This window comes from Rhinopithecus bieti, unplaced genomic scaffold (assembly GCF_001698545.2).
Source record: "Rhinopithecus bieti isolate Rb0 unplaced genomic scaffold, ASM169854v2 scaffold_3763, whole genome shotgun sequence".
In the NCBI taxonomy this organism is placed as follows: Eukaryota; Metazoa; Chordata; class Mammalia; order Primates; family Cercopithecidae; genus Rhinopithecus; species Rhinopithecus bieti.
The window spans coordinates 278,098-298,152 of NW_016804379.1; the positions used below are offsets into that span (position 1 = coordinate 278,098).

At 43.5% G+C, this 20,055-nt stretch overlaps 1 protein-coding gene across 1 annotated transcript in view; it reads left to right on the forward strand.

Moving 5' to 3' along the window:
• Positions 1-237: 237 nt before the first annotated feature.
• Positions 238-20,055, forward strand: part of DPT (dermatopontin) — a 34,936-nt gene continuing 15,118 nt past the window's right edge. Inside the window, exons 1-2 of the mRNA XM_017867557.1 lie at positions 238-586; positions 16,201-16,326. Of these exons, the coding sequence (XP_017723046.1) occupies positions 282-586; positions 16,201-16,326 (431 nt within the window). The 5' untranslated portion in view covers positions 238-281. The remainder of the gene's footprint in view (positions 587-16,200; positions 16,327-20,055) is intronic.

The following is a 20,055-nucleotide window of genomic DNA, read 5'->3' on the forward strand; positions in this document are numbered from 1 at the left end:
GATACGGCAGTTGGCTTTTATAATCTACCTACAAAGTCATTCTTTCTCCGGGGAGCTTCTTAGACTTACATGCTATTGGTATATTCCTAGAATTCCACCTTAAAACAAGCTGAATGTCCTTATGGCTGACATCTCAGCATGGAAAAGTTTTGCTTAAGCGATGACACACTGCAGTTGGATCCTTCTCACCCACATCTGGAAGCCACATGTCAGCAGCAGCTATATAAAACCATCAGACCAGCAATCTTAGAGTGACATTGTTTGCCAAAATCCCAGGCAGCATGGACCTCAGTCTTCTCTGGGTGCTTGTGCCCCTAGTCACCATGGCCTGGGGCCAGTATGGCGATTATGGGTACCCATACCAGCAGTATCATGACTACAGCGATGATGGGTGGGTGAATCTGAACCGGCAGGGCTTCAGCTACCAGTGTCCCCAGGGGCAGGTGATAGTGGCCGTGAGGAGCATCTTCAGCAAGAAGGAAGGTTCTGACAGACAATGGAACTACGCCTGCATGCCCACGCCACAGAGCCTCGGGGAACCCACGGAGTGCTGGTGGGAGGAGATCAACAGGGCTGGCATGGAATGGTAAGGGCCAGTGGCTGCACTGCACTGGGTCTGGGAACATCTCTGCATATCCCTCCTCCTGGGGGCTGCTAGACTCTCAAGGAATATCAGTAACCAAACCCTGGGCAAATCCCAGCCCAAACCTCACCACTGCATGCTCCGGGTGGAGCAGGGCTGCTGCTGAGCAGACTACATTACAGGACAAAAACCTGGGATGAGGAGTGTCTGTGGGAGATAGACTCCTCTGTGGCTCTGTTCCTTCCAGAAGCTGTTCTACCTACTCTCAGTTGGGGCCAGGGACTGGTGTAGGTCTGCAAGAAGCTTGCTTACCAGACTACCAAAAGATATGTACAGAAACTAAAAGTAAGAAACTTTATAGCAATTTAAACTTGCTATGCCATCGGAATGGCATTTTTCTGTTTTAGCAATTTATTTTTACCATTTTACAAAAGTATGGGCCCACAGTAGTCTGGGAACAAGAAAAATTGATCTCTCAGCACAGAGGGTTTGAGAAATATTGATTTAGAGCAAGTGAATGGGAAAGAGGAGAAAAGGAAATTTAGGCAAAGGAAAGTGAAATTAAATAGCTGTCTACTGCCTTGATTACATGTGCTCTCTCAATTATGAGTACTGAGGTCCTTCTCTCTGCCTGAATTTAAAGTGGGTTTTATTGCTGGAAAATAGTTTACTAAAGGGTTTTAGAGAGAGGTGCTGTCTTCCCCTGACTGTTTTCTGCCCTAGGCAGTAACATGGAACTTGTTCGAGCTTGTACTTTTTTGTAGGGTGTGATTGTCTCAGCTGGGTCTCAGCCCAGGTGCTTGGTCAGGAGCTCATCCTAGTAGCCATTAACTGCTAGGCTGATTATTGACAACAGCCTTGATGGAGCCAGCACTGTAAGAGGTTTGGAGGAGAGAATGGAAGAGGTGGTCCAGGGAGGAGGAAGCCCACCTGGAGGGCTGCTGCCTGTGCTATCTGTAGAGCAACCCAAATGCGTGGCAACAAGTACTTAGTGTAGTGGAGCTGGGAGGGGTCAATCACAAAACCTGGCCAGGTATGGTGGCCCACGCCTGTAATCCCAAGCGCTTTGGGAGGCTGGGGAGGGAGGATCACTTGAGATCAGAGTTCGAGACCAGCCTAGGCAACATAGCCAGACCCCCATCTCTACAGAAATAAATAAATAAATAAATAAAAGCCCAGTGTAGTTATACACAGCCTGTGGTCCCAGCTACTCAGGAGGCTAAGGCAGGAAGATCACTTGAGCCCAGAGAGTCGAGGCTGCAGTGAGCCATGTTCATGCCACTGTATTCCCCACTGGGTAACAGAGCAAGACCCTGTCTCAAAAAAAAAAATAGAAAAAGAAAAGCACAGAACCCTGGGGAACACAACCAGTAGAGAGGTGATGATGGGAAATCCAAAAGCAAGAAACACTGATGGGTGGAGGAACCAGGCAAGAGTGCAGGCCTCTAGGTAATAACAACAGCTACCATTTATTGAGTGCTTACTCTGAGCAGGCTCCATACTAAGTGCTTTACGTGGATCATCTCATGTAATGCTCAAAACAAGTGTATATGCCATTTATAGGTAGACAAATTGCAGTCTAGAGATCAGGTATTTCCTCGACTAGAAAGCTGGGGTTTGGATCCAGAGAGTCTTGCTTCAAAGAGTTTGTGCTTTGCCACAGTGATGGGCTCCTGAGAGGCTGCTGCCTCCACACAGCATGGGCTCCCACCCAACAGCTGACTCTGTCAGCAGAGCCAGTGCCACTGGACCAGACTCAGGGCAGTTCTTCCTCCTGGAGTGGGTGGGGACCTGCAAGACCCCAGCAGAAGCCCAGTCCCGGAGGGATAAGCCCTACTTGGTTACCAGGACTGTGGAGGGGGTCAGCCGGCCTGAAGAAGGGTTGGAGAGAGGACTCACACAGGCAGCAGCAGGTGAGGGCACCGGGGCTGTGGAGGCTGCTTGGACAGCCTTTATGGGCCATCCTCATCCACCCCCAAGGCCTCTGGTGAGCAGATTTAGTTATTCAAAACTCCTTCTGACAGATGCTGATTCAGAGACCTGGCTCGCCTTGACTGTAGTCTCCATGACTCCCCACAGCCAGGCCCACTGCCTAACGTGGAGCATGGCAATGACCTAATTACAACTGTGCCTCCAGTCTTCATCTCTCAGGAGCACCATCACATGGGCGAGACTCCTTTCTAACAGCTCTTTTTAGAGCCACAGTCAAGCAGCACTCAGCAATGGTTCCCCAAGCCCTAGAGGAAGAGCCCTGGGCTCTGAGTCAGAAGGCCTGGGTCTGGATCCTGGTTCTAATGACTTGTGGTGTGACCTTGGCCCAGACGCTCAGCCCTCCAGGCTCCCGCCTCATTTGGAAAATAAGCAGTCAGGCTGCATGATCTCTGTAGGCTCCACAGAGCTCTGGCTCACCCCTGAAAATGCTCTTGGCTTTTTCTTGCATTCTGTTGATCTCTGTGTTCATCCGTGCTAGAGAGAGAAGCCAAATGATGTTTAGTTTTAAACTTGCCAACTGTGACTGGTTTGTCGTGAACTCCCAAACTATCTGAAGAAAAGCAAAAGAGAAAGAAGGTGAAATAACATGATTTTATTTGGCCCATGGGAGTCGAGGGAAAAGCTGACAGGCAAGATGTCTCTTCCACCTCCTCTTCCTCAGCATTTTTGGGTGTGCAGTGTCTAGTAATTTTGGTTTCCTTTCCTCCTTCCACCCTCTGTTGCCTCCTTCTCCCCCTCTACTAATCACAGGGTTGAAAACTCACAAACATGCAAAACAGCTTCTTTACAATAAGATCCAGCTGCCCCAGGACTGACACCAATTACCCTGGAAGCACTTTTAAAAATTATTATGCCTTTGAGTTCAGGCTCCAGTCTCAGTGAAAAATCTGAAAGGAAAGAAATTGCTTATGGGCTGGGGAGCAATTACATCTTCACATTGGCTACAGGCTTAGTCTGTTCTCAGGGAACAGTTGTTGATGCCTTTGTGCAATTTGGCTGCCTTGTGTAAACTAGCTTTCAGGTTTATTTTAAAAGAGGGGAGGAGTCTCAAACATAGGCTTGACAATAGCACACAGGATCTGCTAAAAAGAAAACCTTTCTAATCAAAGTGCCATCTTTAAAAGGTGCTGCCATCATAGCTGAGTGGTCTGTGGTGCTGCCATTGATCACAGTTTCTCTGTTGAAAACCAGCTCTTCAGATGTCAGCTTCTGAAGTGTGGATGCTGGTCTCTGGCACTAACAACTGCCAGGAGGCCTTATCTGGGTCCCCATGAGTGGTATCTCGCCATCCTAGGGCATGCCTAGGTTGTTCTCAGGGAATCTGCTCTAACTTGGGTCAGCACAGGCTGTAGGGCACTGGGTCCTGTGTGGAATAAAATGAAGCCAAAATTTTCTGGTGAGATTGAGCTACTGTGTAGTGGAAGGAGCCCTGGGCTTGGATGGAGGAAACCTGGATTCACAGTTCCTGCTGGTATCTGTGGCATTCGGTACCTCATTCTGGCAGAAAAGAAAGAGAGAAGGAAAGACAAGACAGGACAGGACAGGACAGGACAGGACAGGAAAGGAAAGGAAAGGAAAGGAAAGGAAAGGAAAGGAAAGGAAAGGAAAGGAAAGGAAAGGAAAGGGAGGGAGGGAGGGAGGATGGAAGGAAGGAAGGAAGGAAGGAAGGAAGGAAGGAAGGAAGGAAGGAAGGAAGGAAAGAAGGAAGAAGGAAGGAAGGAAAGAAGGAAGGGAGGGAAGAAGGAAAAAGGAAGGTGTGACTCCCACCTCACAAGCTGTTACTTGCGTTACTATGATACTTGTAGGATAAAGTATAAGAAAACTCTAAAGCAAGTTGAAGTCTAAAACAAATGCCTAACACACCACGGACAGTTAGTAAAAGTTTAGTGAATCTGGAATTGATGTGGCTTATGTTGGGCAAGCCAGCTTTCCACGGACTCTGAGTTCAGAGGAAAAGTGTTCCATTTATTGGCGTCTACTTTTTACCCCGGGCTTCAAGGAATCCCAAGGAGATGTTTTGGAGTGGGAGTTGGTGTTAGAGCTGAGTTTATGAATTCACCAATGACAAAGCAGACTGGAGAAGAGGAGAAAGGAATCTATGCAACAGGGCTATGGAAGCATCAAGGTGCATTTGAAGGTGGATAGGTTGGGTGGGAACTTCGTTTTCCACGGTCGGACTGTTTCCTTAATCTAAGCAAGACCAAGCCTCAGTGTAGTGCAGGGCCATCGTCCTGAGTCATGGTTCTGAGTATTGAGTACTCACAGCGCCCACTTCCTCGGGGATGCTTTCCAAGACCACCTCCTCTCCCCACGCATCTCACTGTCTCCACTCCCTCAGCCTGCTTTGTTTCCTACAATGCCCTTGTCACTGCCTGATTGGCATTTGTTTCTTGTTTTGTCTCCCTCACCAAAATACGAGCTTCATGAACACAGGGTCTTTGTCTTATTCACCACTGTATCCCCAGTGCCTAGAAGAGTGTTGGTACATAACAGGCCCTCAGTACATACGCAGTGAAAGACTAAATCAGCAGTCCAAACCCCAGCCAGTGTCCCAACGGCCCTCAGCAAAGAGGCCTGCAGATTTTCCCACAGGGGAACCATTTTGCTTATGCCTTTGATTCCCAATATTCCAGTGTCCAGTCCATAGTAGGGGTTTCAACTGTATTGTTCACATCTCATCTTGATTTATTGCATTTACCAACAGGCAGGATGGTCTTTCAAGATTTCTTAAGGATAGCACAGAGGGTGGCTGACACACTTTGCCACTGCAGAATGAAGTTTTTATCAGATTTTCGTTCTCTCGGTAATCTTAAGGTCTCGATCAGTTTCAAAAACTGAATAGTAAACTCTTTATTTCAAAAGCCATAAGGACTAAATGCTGTACAGTAACCTATCCTGGTTTGACATTTGTGGAACAACTGATGAAATCCAAATTCTGGAGTCTGGTGTTATACCAGGGTTAATTTCTTAGCATTTCTAGACACTCCAGAGTTATGAAAATTAACATTAGAGGAACCTGGGTGAAGAGTATACATGAATTTTGTGTGTTGTCTTTAAAAGCATTCTGTAAATCTAAAATTACTTCAAAATAAAATTTAAAAAATAAATATAAGGATGCAGTACAAACATAGTACACCAGAATCCTGGAATCCCAGCCCTGGAGGGGTCTTGCACACAATCTAGAGAAATCTCCTTGCCTCATAGAATAGGAATAAAGGCCATGAGACTGAAGCGATTAAAACTGAATAAAACAATAAAACATTGCTGTCAGGTTAGGAACTGTCATCCTCGTTTTACAGAAGTAGATATAAATATCAGCAGAAGGGGAGAGACGGGTCATGGAGCAATTCTGTTTGGAATTAGGAGAGAAATCCATAACTTTACTTAAGTATAGGTTCTATGGCCCTAACCCTGATCTGCATGGTGATTTATGATTTATAGAGTATTCCTCATTTATATGTTCATTTGTTTATTCATTCACTACCAAATGCTTATTAGCACAAACTTTGTCAGGCCCCAGGAAGATGGAGATGAAGAACATACAGTCTATGCCCGTGAGTTACTCAAAATCTAATATTGTTTGATCTTGGCAACAATATTGGAAGCCAGGTGTTTTTCATATGAGGAGGTTGCCCTTGCATGGCTAGCAGATGGCAGAGGAAGGACTTGAGCCAGCCAGCCTGATTCCACAGTGCTGTGGGTGATATGAAATGCTGATGTTATTTTTGTTCCTAGATAAAGCCATAGTGAATGCTGATCTAAAAAAGATATCAAATCCACATAAGGATGACTTCTGAGGGCAAGAAGGCTGAGTGTGGGAGAATAGGGTTATGACAGATCTAGGATTCTTGCCAACTTTCCATCTAGGTCACTCTCCTAAGTGCTAGGAATCAATTGTCTGGGGGAACTTGAGCTCTGCACAAATGGCTGTTGGCTGTTCTTGTAAGGATGGCAAAAGCTCCCTCCTCCCAGGAGGGGATTTGCTTCTGTCTGGGAAACTGCAGGACACAATCTTCCTAATCAATAAGAGATTTCTGCAGAGTTAAGATATCGTGTGTGTGTGTGTGTGTGTGTGTGTGTGTGTGTGTGTGTGTGTGTGTGTCTTTGAGGTATCTTGAAATATTGAAAAGTTAATGAAGTTTAGAGTCAGACAGAACAATTCTCAAAATGCAACCCCACTAACCCCACTATTACCTTTACTCAAGTCATCTCAGCTCTCAAATCCTCAGCTTTCACATCTAAAACACACCTCCCTAGAACTGTTCTGAGAATTAAATAAGATAATATATGTATATTAACGTGTGTCCTTAGGGGAATTACTTATCCTCTGTAAATGTGAGTTTCCTTACACATAAAATGGTGATCGTGGTGAGAAGCTCATTATTTGAGCCCATTTTATAGGATTGTTTTGATAATTAAAATAATTAATGCATGGTTAGTGCTAAGCACAATGCCTGGCACATTGCAAGCCCTTGATAAAAGTTAGTTATTATTACTTTTCATGACTACTCTGGAAACTGAGACTCATGGAGACACATATCACACAGTTGGTAAATTATGAAGCTGGAGTTGAAAATCAAATTGCTAGATTACAGAGCCTCTGAAATATATCGTTTTGCTTTTGGAACATATAATTTAATCACAATCTATAAATATTATGTGTACATTATGAGTGTCTTGAATATTTATTACATTTTAATAGACATGGAGATAGCATTAGATCTCTTGGTTAAAAATATTGTAATTGATATTCATAAACTCACATCAAATTTATTGTGATGCTAACATACATAACTCATGCAATCCCTGCATGACCTGAAATTGCTCTCAGGACATAAATGCATCTCACAAGATAATCTAGATCTTCTCAGAGGCCTTAGGGGTAGCCTCTCCTGCATGTACTTTTCCAAAAAAGACTGAGGAATTTGTATTTTGGGAGGCGGTCTCACTCTGTCCTGTGCTAGGTCTTTCTATCCAGAGATGCTGTTCTCCAGGTCGTTTCTGCTTCACTGTGTTAAAACCTTGTAGAGAGACTAGCAGACTGAAAACCCGGACATGGAGACGACAGCAGAACTCTTACCCAGATGCAGGCAGGAAGAGAGCAGAATGTGTGCAACTTAACACTGTTTAAAGAGACTGTTCATATCCCCACCATGGTGGCAGGAGGATGAGCAGGAAATGGTGCAGTGTTTGCCTTCAAAAACTTGACAGCCCTCAGCCCTGCACCGAGGCTACTCAGTGACAGTATGTGTTAGGTGAAATGTGTGATGGTGATATCAACATGTCATGAGGAAGGAGAGTTAGTATGATTTGGAATTGTCAAGAAAGGAAGACTCTTTGAAGGAGGAGAGGCTTGGTATTGTCTTTTGTGCTCTGATATGTGCTTTCTGAGGCTCCTCTCAGTGTCCAGTTGGAGAAGTTCAATCCTGACAATTTCTAACACAGGCTCCAATATTTACTGAAAGTGACTGGAGACTAGGATGTAGCCTGTCTTTCTATTAAATTACAGATATTTTTATTATCATAGGAGTACTAACTATGATTTCCCCTGCCTTTCAATTATATATGTTGTGCCAGGTTCTGTGCTACACACTTGACATATAGCATCTCTTTACTTTTCGTGTAATACTGTCAAGTTAAGAACTGTCATCCTAGTTTTACAGAAATAGGTATAAATATCAGCAGAAGGGGAGAGATGGGTCATGGAACAATTCTGTTTGGTATTAGCAGAGAAATCCAGAACTTTAAAGGCTTCTTTTACTGGGCAAACTTGCCCCCAGCTGGGTTTATCTCTGTCCCTTGCCACTTCACTGTTCCACCATCCCCACCCACTCTCCTATTTCTCTGCTCCTCTGTCTTTGGGACCAGTCTACTTCTTTCCAGTATCTGTATTATCATAGTGTCTACTTATCAGTACCAGTGTCTGTTAATTCTGCCTGTCCAATGTCATAGTGTCTACTTATCAGTACCAGTCTTCTGAAGAGATTCCAGACCAAGTGCAGCATCAGGTATAGAGTGAGTTCTAATGAATATTGCTGAAAGACTTAATGAACATTCTAAAATTCTGTGGGACCTGTTATAATTGCTTGCTAGCAACTCAAAGAATTATTTTGGTGAAAATAGAATTAACAAAAATTAAAGCTTTACTCTAAAAGAAAGAAACTCTTTATTTATTTATTTATTTATTTATTATACTTTAAGTTCTAGAGTACATGTGCATAACATGCAGGTTTGTTACATATGTATACTTGTGCCATGTTGGTGTGCTGCACCCATCAACTCGTCAGCACCCATCAACTCGTCATTTACATCAGGTATAACTCCCAGTGCAATCCCTCCCACCTCCCCCCTCCCCGTAATAGGCCTCGGTGTGTGATGTTCCCCTTCCCGAGTACCCGAGTACAAGTGATCTCAATGTTTTCAGTTCCCACTATGAGTGAGAACATGCGGTGTTTGGTTTTACTGTTTATCTTAGCGATAGTTTGCTGAGAATGATTGGTTTCCAGCTGGCATCCATGTCGCTACAAGGACACAACTCATTCCTTTTTTATGGCTGGCTAGTATTTCATAAGGTGTATACTGTGCCACATTTTCTTAATCCAGTCTGTTCCACTGATGGACATTTGGGTTGATTCCAAGTCTTCCTGCTATTGCTGAATAGTTGCTGGCAATAAAGCACTATGTGTTGCATCGTGTCTTTATAACGCAGCCATGATTAGTAGGATCCTTTGTGGTATATACCAGTAATGGCGATGGCTGGGTCCATCATGGTTAACTTTAGTTTCCTAGATCCTTGAGGAATCGGCCATATGTTTTCCATAAATGCGTTGAACTAGTTACAATCCAGCCAATCAGTGTCAAGAACCTGTTCCTATTTCTCCAAAAACATCCTCTCCAGCACCTGTTGTTTCCTGAACTTTTTGATGATTGCCATTCTACACTCGGTGTGAGATCTGGTATCTCATTGTGGTTTGATTTGCAGTTTCTCTGATGGCTAGTTGGATGATGAGCATTTAAAGAAAGAAACTCTTTTGGTATTACTTAAGACCTCATCCACCTTTGGGGCAGGGAAGAAATTTAGGGGTGTTAAGGATGCTCTGCCACATGGAGTGAGCCAGTGGTCTAGATCATGGGCAAAACTTCTCATAGTCCATCTCTGCAGTGGGGTTGGAAACTGGCTAACAGCCCTTGAAACACCTATGTGTCTGTGAAGCTGGGAAGAAAAAGACCAGCATAACTAGCCCATCTATTAACTCTTTAATGGAATTTTGAGAGCTTTTGACCAAAATGGTGCTGCTTCCTTTTACCCTGTTCCTCACTTGACTCAACCCCACACCACCTAAAGTCCAAACTTCTTAGCAAGTCCAACTTCTAAAATTGTATAGAGGGGTTCACCAACAAAACCAGACACTCACACACCTTACAGATGCTCTGGAATTCTGCCTGTCCAATAGCTTTGGACTTGGTAAAGAATGCAGACAAGAAGAAGAAGTCCTGTCCAGCACACCAGTCAGAGCTGTGGGACCATCTTGAAGAGATTTTTTGTATTCCTTGAAAGCTCATGAACATGAGCTTTGTCCTCAAATGAATCTAAGTTTGGGTCCTGACTCTTCCAGTTAGTATCTTGGCCAAGAGTTTTATAGGCATTATCACTGACTCCACATAGTGCCTTAGGTGAGACCCCACAAAGCATGTTAAAGTCAAGGCTACAACCAGAACTCATGTCTGCTGATTCCTCAACAAGGGCTCTTTCCCCTGCACCCCACTGCTTTTATGTTTTACTATTGGAGATACAGGAGAAGGTCTTCCATTTTAGCTTTCAGGGTGATGGCCCTGAGATCAATCATTTTCAGAAAGTCCACTTTCTCAGAATAGGTTCACAAATGTGTTTTCAGAGGAGTAGTAATCACCTTGTGACTTTCCTTCTAGAAAGTTTGAGCAGTGTCAGATGGAGCAGGGCTAACAATGCTCTAGTTTCTGAAACTGAAATTGAGCCTCAGCCTTCAAAGAGGCAGTAGGAAAAGAAAGAAGTATGTCTTCTCAGACAGGAAGGAGAGTCTTGTAAGTAAGGTACCAGTGCCCTCTTGCTCTAAGGAAATAAGAATATTTCCTTAGAGCTGGGGTCATGTCATACAATTCACCAGGAAATTTGTCATTGTCTTGGTGACTTTCAGAAACTCCTCACTCAAATCCATGAAGGGGCCTGAAATTCCCTCCAAGTAGTTTCCCTCCAAGCAGAACAAAGCATTGAGCCACTGCTCTGTTCTCCAGGCCATTCAGAAGCAACAACCAGATGCTGTGAAGTGAGTCAGAGCATTAGTCATTTGACTGCTACCCATCTCTTTTTAAATTGAGTTTGAGTAACTTTAGCAATGCAGTGCCTTCCAGCTCCCCTTGTCCTGTTCCATTTAGAAGTTGCCTCTCTTCTCACCTAGCTCTGTGTTTGTAATCCTGCAGATATGACCAGTGTTTAGGTGAGTCTTGTTAAATAAGCAGCTTTGTTAAAAGTGAAAATGAGAGGAATGGAGGAGAGGAATGCCCAAAGCTATATTTATTTTTGCCCTCTCATCATTGAGCTGTAGGTAGAAGATGGAAGCAAGAAAAGGGATCGGCCACCCAAAATCCATGGAAAGTACTTGGAGGGAGTTTCAGAGCCCTTAATGGAATTGAGTGATGAACTCTTAAAAGTCAATTCTGCCTCCAATAATGGGAGATAGCTGGGTCGCTCATTCGGTCCCTCGTTCTTCTATTAAACATTTGCTGGACAACAATGTCAGACACTGCACGAAATACTACTTCTGGGGGGTGGTAAGGCATACTAAAGTACTTGTGCTCCAAAGTGGGTGGCTAAGACATCCAACCTCATTGAGCTTTGTTTTAGGGAAACAGCAGCTCAAAGAGGGCCTATGAATCCACCAGTGTTTCACTGATTAGACACAGGGGAGCCAAGGGACAGCATTTACAAAGTAGACTCATAATTACTGTGTAGACTAAATGTAAGTATAACAACACTAACAAACAATTTATTAATCCCAGGAATTTTACATGCATTGTCTTATTTGGCTTTCAAAATAACTTTAATACACATGTGCTATTATTATGCCCATTTTACAGATGAGGAAACTGAGGCTATTAGAGGGCATGAAGCCTGCCCAGGCAACACAGCTAAGAAACAGTGAAGCCGTCCAACAGCATAACCAGTTCTCTTAGCCACTCTACTATCTGCTCCCCACAGTGTGAAAAGGTACCCCTACAAAGATCCAGCTCTGGGAGGAATATGCTTTCACATACCAAACTCCTGCACAGGCTCCCTCTACCAAAATGTGAAGGCAATCAAACCAAAGCTGGAGGAGGAGGGTTATGTTTGGTTATCTCACTTTCACCATATGTTCTTAGGCTCTGAGCCTGTAAGGTCCAAATAATCTTCACAGGGCAGAGTTATCTGAGGTGGTGTGTGAGAAAGTGACACACACTTCCCATACAGGCGCTGGGGTCAGCAGTTTGGCTGACAGCCGGCGGGGAATTCATGGAACTTGGATTGCCTTCAGAACGGGTACTCCATGAAACAGTTCAGCTTATCTTCCTACATTTATTTTTACTTAGGGGAACTTACCCCTATGGGAGCTCTGTCCCCTGTAGAGGACAAGACAAGCCAAAACAATGGAACAATGGCTCCGTGGAAACCACAGCCCAGCTTAGTTCTGAAAGGGCTTCATTTTAGATGAAGGCAGCATTTTAGTGATGGTAGGAGAACAGGTCACAGAGAGCACTAGCTTGTGGCAGCCTTCTCTTTTTGGACACATATGAGTTTTGCTTATGATTCTTAGAGCTTCATATTGAAATTACCTCTCACCCACATTACTAGGAATTAGGATAGAATAGACCACGCTTGTAGATCAGCCCCCAAAGCTACCTTTCCACCGTATCATGAGCCTAGTCCATTACACTCATATAGCTTGCTGAAATATGCCAGGCACTAGTGTAGTCCTGATGAGATGCGAGCAGTGGTATGGTACAATAAAGAAGGCTACATCAGCCATATACAGAAAACTGAAACTGGACCCCTTCCTTACACTTTATACAAAAATTAACTCACGATGGATTAAAGACTTAAACGTAAAACCCAAAACCATACAAACCCCAGAAGAAAACCTAGACAATACCATTCAGGACATAAGCATGGGCAAAGACTTCCGAGTGAACCTACTGAATGGGAGAAAATTTTTGCAAACTACCCATCTGACAAAGGTCTAACATCCAGAATCTACAAGGACATTAAACAAATTTACAAGAAAAGAACAAACAACCCCATCAAAAAGTGGACAAAGTATATGATCAGACACTTCTCAAAAGAAGACATTTATGTGGCCAAAAACACATGAAAAAAGCTCAACCTCTCTGATCATTAGAGAAATGCAAATCAAAACCACAATAAGGTACCATCTCATGCCAGTCAAAATGGTGTTTATTAAAAAGTCAAGAACTAACAGATGCTGGCGAGGCTGTGGAGAAATAGGAATGCTTTATACTGTTGGTGGGAATGTAAATTAGTTCAACCATTGTAGAAGACAATGTGGTGATTCCTCAAGGATCTAGAACCAGAAATACCATTTGACCCAGCAATCCCATTACTGGGTATATACATAAAGGACTATAAATTATTCTACTATAAAGACACATACACATGTATGTTTATTGCAGCACTATTTGCAATAACAAAGACATGGAACCAACCAAATGCCCATCTGTGATAGACTGGATAAAGTAAATGTGGTACATATATACCATGAAATACTATGCAGCCATAAAAAGGAATAAGATCATGTCCTTTGCAGGGACATGGATGAAGCTAGAAGCCATCATCCTCAGTAAACTAACACAGGAACAGAAAACCAAACAGTGAATGTTCTCATTCATAAGTGGAAGTTGAACAATGAGAACACGTGAACACAGGGAGGGGAACAACACACACTGGGACCAGTCGGTGGGTGGGGTGTGAGGAGAGGGAGAGCATTAGGACAAATTGCTAAGGCATACAGGGCTTAAAACCTAGATGACAGGTTGATAGGTGCAGCAAACCACATGGCACACATATACCTATATATTAAACCTGTATATTCTGCACTTGTATCCCGGAACTTAAAGTAAAATAAAATAAAATTTAAAAACCTAGATACATGTATAATGAACTACAGTCACACATACCAAAAAAAAAGGCTAGATTATCAAAGAGTCATAGGTCTCAATTTACACCTTAACCTGCATTATTGAGCCCCTATAGCTGAGTTTTCTAGTCTGCCAGAACTTCTTACAAGTCCTGGGAACAGGGAATTCAAGCTAATTTACATGGTTGACCAAATACCGAGCCCATCTCTCAATTCTTCTCACAACACAATAGCAAAGTGATTGATACAGAACAGTAGTAGAGTATGAGACGTTGAATGAATGAATGAATGAATAAATGCATATTTTAATTATATATCTGAGGTGAATAAATGAATAACTAAGTAATAAATAATAAATTTAAAAGGACAGATGATTTCTGACAGACATGTAATATATTTACTATCTAATTTTGTTAGATTTGCAAGTTCATTCTCAGCAATAGAAAAGAATAAATGAAATCCAGTTGTTGATAATGTTACAACTTGTGTGTCAACAAGGTCTCTCTCACCAGTCAGCAGAGGGTACTTATTTTATGCATTAAATTTTCTGGAAACTTATCTTCCCATGGAATATAGGGTTACATTCGAGCAGCTGTCTGGTCATGCCGCAATAGACAACTGTCTGCTCTGCCCACACGTAACAGGAGATAGACTAACGGCTGGGATGGTGGGAAATGCAAAGAAAGAGAGGTAGCTGAAGAACTATTTTGGAAGAGTTTGTAAAAGAGCTCATTCTGTAAGGTGGATATCCACTGGATTTCATTAAAGGGCCATGGATCACCATACCTATCCAGGCTTTGCATGCTGTGTAGGGGCAGAACAAATGATCGTCCTTGTGCTCAATTTCCAGGGCTCTGCTCTTAAGCAGAAGAAATGTTTATTTGAAATTCATCAATACATTGTGCCTCTCTTTGTCTTCTTTTTATTTTAAATTCCAGTAAAGTGAATTATAATATCTTTTATTTTAAATGACATGAACAATACAATCTTGAATTTGTAAAATTCTAGATGTAAAATTCTAGATCCTGGATAAGTTGCAAGAACAGTGGAAATGCCCTGACTGTGTAGAGCTTATGATCTTGTGGGTGGTAGAAAGATTCCAGGATAAGTAGCAAGAACAGTGGAAACCCACTGTGGCCAGGTAGAAAATAGCATTTTCATCATCACAGCAAAAAGCGGCAAGTCTGAGGCACCATAGGAATTGGGTGCTATGGGAAAATCATACTAGAGATGGAACAAAGGAAGAAATGATTGTACTATTCTAAGCCAATGTTTAGTTAGAAAGGTGCTGTGAAGACCAGCAGCAGCACAGGTCGAATGAAAGAGCAAGAATTATTTCTGGTCTGTGGACTGGAGTGGAGTGGTTACTATATTTGAAGAATTAGGACTAAGCAGCTAGGATAGGAAAGGGATCTTCGTGATCATGGTATCTCCCCTCCCTTAGAGGGAGTTTGAGGCATTCAGTTGGCCTGTTGCAACTCTGTAGGGACTGCCTCCACAGCCAGGATTCTTCTTGGCCACCTGGAAATAGAATTCTGAGCAAAACATGCCCTGGTTGTGTAGACCTTATGGTCTTGTGGGTGGTAGAAAGATTCCTGGATAAGCAGCAAGAACCTGGGCTGCGGTCCCAGCTTTCCCACTGGGCTGCCCTGGGCACATTCACCATACTCATCTGGGCTTTGCATGCTGCATAGGGGCAGAACGAATGATCATCCTTGTGCTCAATTTCCAGGGCTCTACTCTTTTTTTTTTTTTTTTTTATGCTTTAAGTTCTAGGGTACATGTGCACAACGTGCAGGTTTGTTACACATGTATACATGTGCCATGTTGGTGTGCTGCACCCATCAACTCATCATTTACATTAGGTATATCTCCGAATGCTATCCCTCCCCCACCTCCCCACAATAGGATCCGGTGTGTGATGCTCCCCTTCCAGGGCTCTACTCTTAAGCAGAAGAAATGTTTATTTGATATTCATTGTACTTCTCTTTGCTTTTTATTTTAAATTCCAGTAAAATGAATTTTAATATCTTTTATTTTAAATGACAATTGTGCTTCTCTTTGTCTTTTTATTTTAAATTCCAGTAAAATGAATTTTAATATCTTTTATTTTAATTGACATGAATAATACAATCTTGAATTTGTAAAATTCTAGATGTAAATTTCTAGATCCACCCCTTTATGCAGGCTTCCATTCAACTATATATTCAAAGAAGTGCGACAGGAGCAGTGTTCCCTAAATTTTGTTCAGTTAGAAAATTCTGAGGCACTTACATTTTAATGGAGAGGCTATATTATCTCTACAAATATAATAAAGACTATTATTTGCATAAAAATGGAATACATTGTTAGGAATCTAGGTCAGAGAAACAGTGTGTAACTGTGGCAGTGGGGTCTTGGGAAGGGGTCTGTGTATGTGTCACTGTCCTTAGGTTCCTGGGGCTGTTGTCTTCTCTTCAGGTACCAGACGTGCTCCAACAATGGGCTGGTGGCAGGATTCCAGAGCCGCTACTTCGAGTCAGTGCTGGATCGGGAGTGGCAGTTTTACTGTTGCCGCTACAGCAAGAGGTGTCCATATTCCTGCTGGTGAGTCTGGCTGCCAACCAAACCCTCATGATTCCTGGGGTGGGAGAGGCACCTAGGAAGTGCTCTGGCCCATGTTTCTAGCTTCAGGTAAGCTTGAGGGTCACACACAAGCCTGGAAGGCAGCGCTGGCATATAGACGAGAATGAATGAACGACTTAGGAGGATGTTCATGCCGAGAGGGATCTTTCAGGTTATCCAACCCCCTACATCCTTCTTTTGGCAGAAAAGGAAACAACCATAGAGCTGGCAGTGACTGGCCCAAAGTCACCCACCTACTCTGTGGGGATGCCAAGTCTTAAGCTTAGGCCTACTGACTCCCATCCCAGTGCTGTTCTCCTTTTCCCCAACTTCTTGTAACTTCTAATCACATCTAAGGCTGCAGGGCCTATTTGGGAACCTAGTTTCCTGCAGTCCCTGTTGTCCCAATCTTGTCCCAATCTTGTCATGGGTCAGAGTCTAGTACATAGTTGTACACAGAAAAAAACAACAACAACAAAAGATGGTGCTGTTTTCTGCATCCATTTGGAATTCCAACCTCTGACATTTTGTTTCTTTCCCTCTCCCTGGGCTGGTGCCGAATATTTCCTGACCTAGCCTTCCAATTGACTAGGAGAATGTGTATATTGTCATTTGCCCTGATGACTTACACTGGGTGTTAATAACACAACTGGCCCAGGATTTTGATCTGAAAACAAGCCAGGCATTTCTGCCTTGGGCAAGAGGATCCAGAAGTGTCAACATGTGAAGGCTGACTCCCTCAAGTAATTGATATCTCTACAGTTTAATTCTTGCAAGGACAGCTTCACAGATCATGCTTATTATCTGCAATCAGACAGCTTACTCCACAGATGCCCAGTGGCACACAGTATCTCTAGGGATACAAAGCCCCCAAAGCTTAACGTTTTCTTTTAAAGTAAGGACTGATAGTAAATTCAGAGCTCAAAGTCACCTGTCACTGTTTGATGGAGCAGAAACCTCCTTTAGTTCTTCAAAACCACTTCCATAAAGCAGTTTTTACTCTACCACAGTAGGTGAACAGGCCTGGCAAAGGTTTATGATGCAACTGGGATAGTTCCTGAACCAAAGACCTAAAGATCTCTTGCAGTGGAGGAGGTGGAAGGAGCACTAGTGTGGGCAAAAAGAAACTTGAGTTTCGGTCTCTGTGCTGGCCTCTTCTCACTTCCCTCCCCTCCTTCCCCTTTCCCCTTCTCCCCTTCCTCTCGTAACTCTGCAGGCTCAAGCACATCACCCAAAATGATGACCACTTTTTTTGGGTCTCCAAGATCTTTAAGACTCTGATGAAAACTATAGACCTTGTCTTCAGGGGTTAAAATACACTTAGCATGTTCATACAAAAGTTTTCAGATAATTTCAGGAATCCTCAGACTCCCTGAAGGCCGTTCATGGACACACTGCCAAGAGCCCCTGGATCATGAGTTGAAATTCCAAGGACTAGAAGATCTTTCAGGTTGTTTTGAACCCTAAAAATGTCTTAACTCCAAACGCACTTCTGCAAAAGATGATCCAGATGCCAGAATTGTTTTGAGAGGATGGAGGTTCCAAAGGCGAGTGAGCCCCAATGAAAGGGGAGAGTAGGTAGAAGCTTGGCCTCCACAAGTCGTCTCTCCTTCCTGGACTATTAACAGAATGGCACTTCCCACAAGGAAACCAGCCTCCCTTTGTTGCAAGGCATTAAAAGCCAATTAAAATGTATGTAAATTACCTGAAAGAGCAAGCAAAACCTAATAGTCAGTGAATTTATTTACTACATTAGCATAACTTTCCCTGAGTCAGACTCCAAAGGAACACATCAGGGCTGGGGTGTGCTGGGTGGCCAAGAGGAGTGGATTCAAGGGCAGCAAAAAGAGTGGGGAGGCAAGGAGGCAGCCCTGCACGAGCTGCAGTCAGGAGGAAGGGGAACATGGACAGCCTAGGGGCAGCTGGAGGCCTGGATGTGGGAGGCCCTGTCTCTCTGCCCTTTGTAGATGCCTCTGTCACAGCACTTTCTGCACTTTGCCACCTGCGTACAGTTGCTCCTCTCCACCTGGACTTCCAGTGTCTGGAGGATATGGGGCCACTCATTGATCTTCGTATTTTCAATGCCCAGCATAGTGCTTAGAACGTAGTGTCTTCTTAACAACTGTTGAACAAAAGTCCACATTAATAATTGTGGAGGGTGTATATAATGTGAAGTGGCCCAGAAAATATAATTTTCTTACAAAGAAGTTTTGTACTCTCCCCATCGCTCCACTTCTGCCTAGAATATAAGCTCTACACAAGCAGAGATCTTTGTGCTGACATATGCCAAGTCCTATAAATAATGCCAGGCACATAGCATTTGTTTGGATGAAGGAATGACTTCAGCCTACTTTTTGTTATGAGCATTAAATAAGATAATACATTTCTGGTCTTGCCACTATCTATGATCACACAGAGCAGACCTGTCTTGAAGCAGAGTCCCCTTCATGCTCCCAGATGCAGGAGAGACCCAACCTCCTCACCAACTAACAGAACATTCAAAGGCAAACCCTGCCCAGGAACAACCTGACAGGTGTCTGGTCATTGCAGGAAGCAGAACTTGAGAGCGGGGTTGGTTATGCAGAGGAATAAGACACGTGATCAGTTGGACAGGCTGTTGTTGGGTGTACTAACTCATTCTTCCCCAGGCAAAGAGGAGTAAGCTGAGGCAGCAACATTCCTCATCACAGCAAGCCCCACGGTCTCTGCAGAGATGAGTGGGAGAGCCTGCTGTGTCTGCAGTCATGCCATCATAGCTGGCCACCCCCTGCTCAAACAGAACAACAACAGGGAGTGGGCTTGGGCCTCAAGACTTTGGGTGATCAGGCAGGTGGCAGGCGAGGAACTAAGGCTCACTGGTTTTAGAAAAGTTATCAAGGCCAGGCACGGTGGCTCATGCCTGTAATCCCAGCACTTTGGAAGGCCGAGGTGGGCAGATCACAAGGTCGAGATCGAGACCATCCTGGCTAACACACTGAAACCCATCTCTACCAAAAATGCCAGAAAAAAAAAAAAATTAGGTGGGCGTGGTGGTGAGCGCCTGTAGTCCCCAGCTACTCGGGAGGCTGAGGCAGGAGAATGGTGTGAACCCAAGAGGCAGAGTTTGCAGTGAGCCGAGATCATGCCACTGCACTCCAGCCTGAGTGACAGAGTGAGACTTCATCTCAAAAGAAAAAAAAAAAAAAAAAGAAAGAAGGAAAAGTTGTCAAACAGAGGTAGGGGGCGGATGAAAGTAAGTGTGAGAGAAAGAGGGAAACATCTAAATCTTCCCAGAATTCCCATATTCCATGGATCTCTGTGATCTGTGTTAACACTCTGAGCATTGCTTCTTGAAGCTTATCCTGTCTGTTTATTTGAATGCTGAGACCTGAAAAAGACAGGTCTTTGTGTTTCCAGTTCCACTGTTGTTTTAATGATGCCCCAGATTTCCAGTGGTCACCTGGAGACTGGTTCCAGGATACTTCTGCTTCCTCAAAAATGCTAGGTATCATTCCTCTCACATACTTTAGAAATGACTTCTCAGGCTCTCTTAGATGCAATTCATCAGCTAAGATGCTAAAAATGTAATGATTATATAGACATACATGTAGGAACAAAGTCTCAACATTAAAGATTGATAGATAAAGATGAGAAAGTTTGAGTTCCCGGAGATATTCATGTCTCTGCTGATAAACTTTACCCAAAGCCTTGATCTGCAATGATTTTGCCACC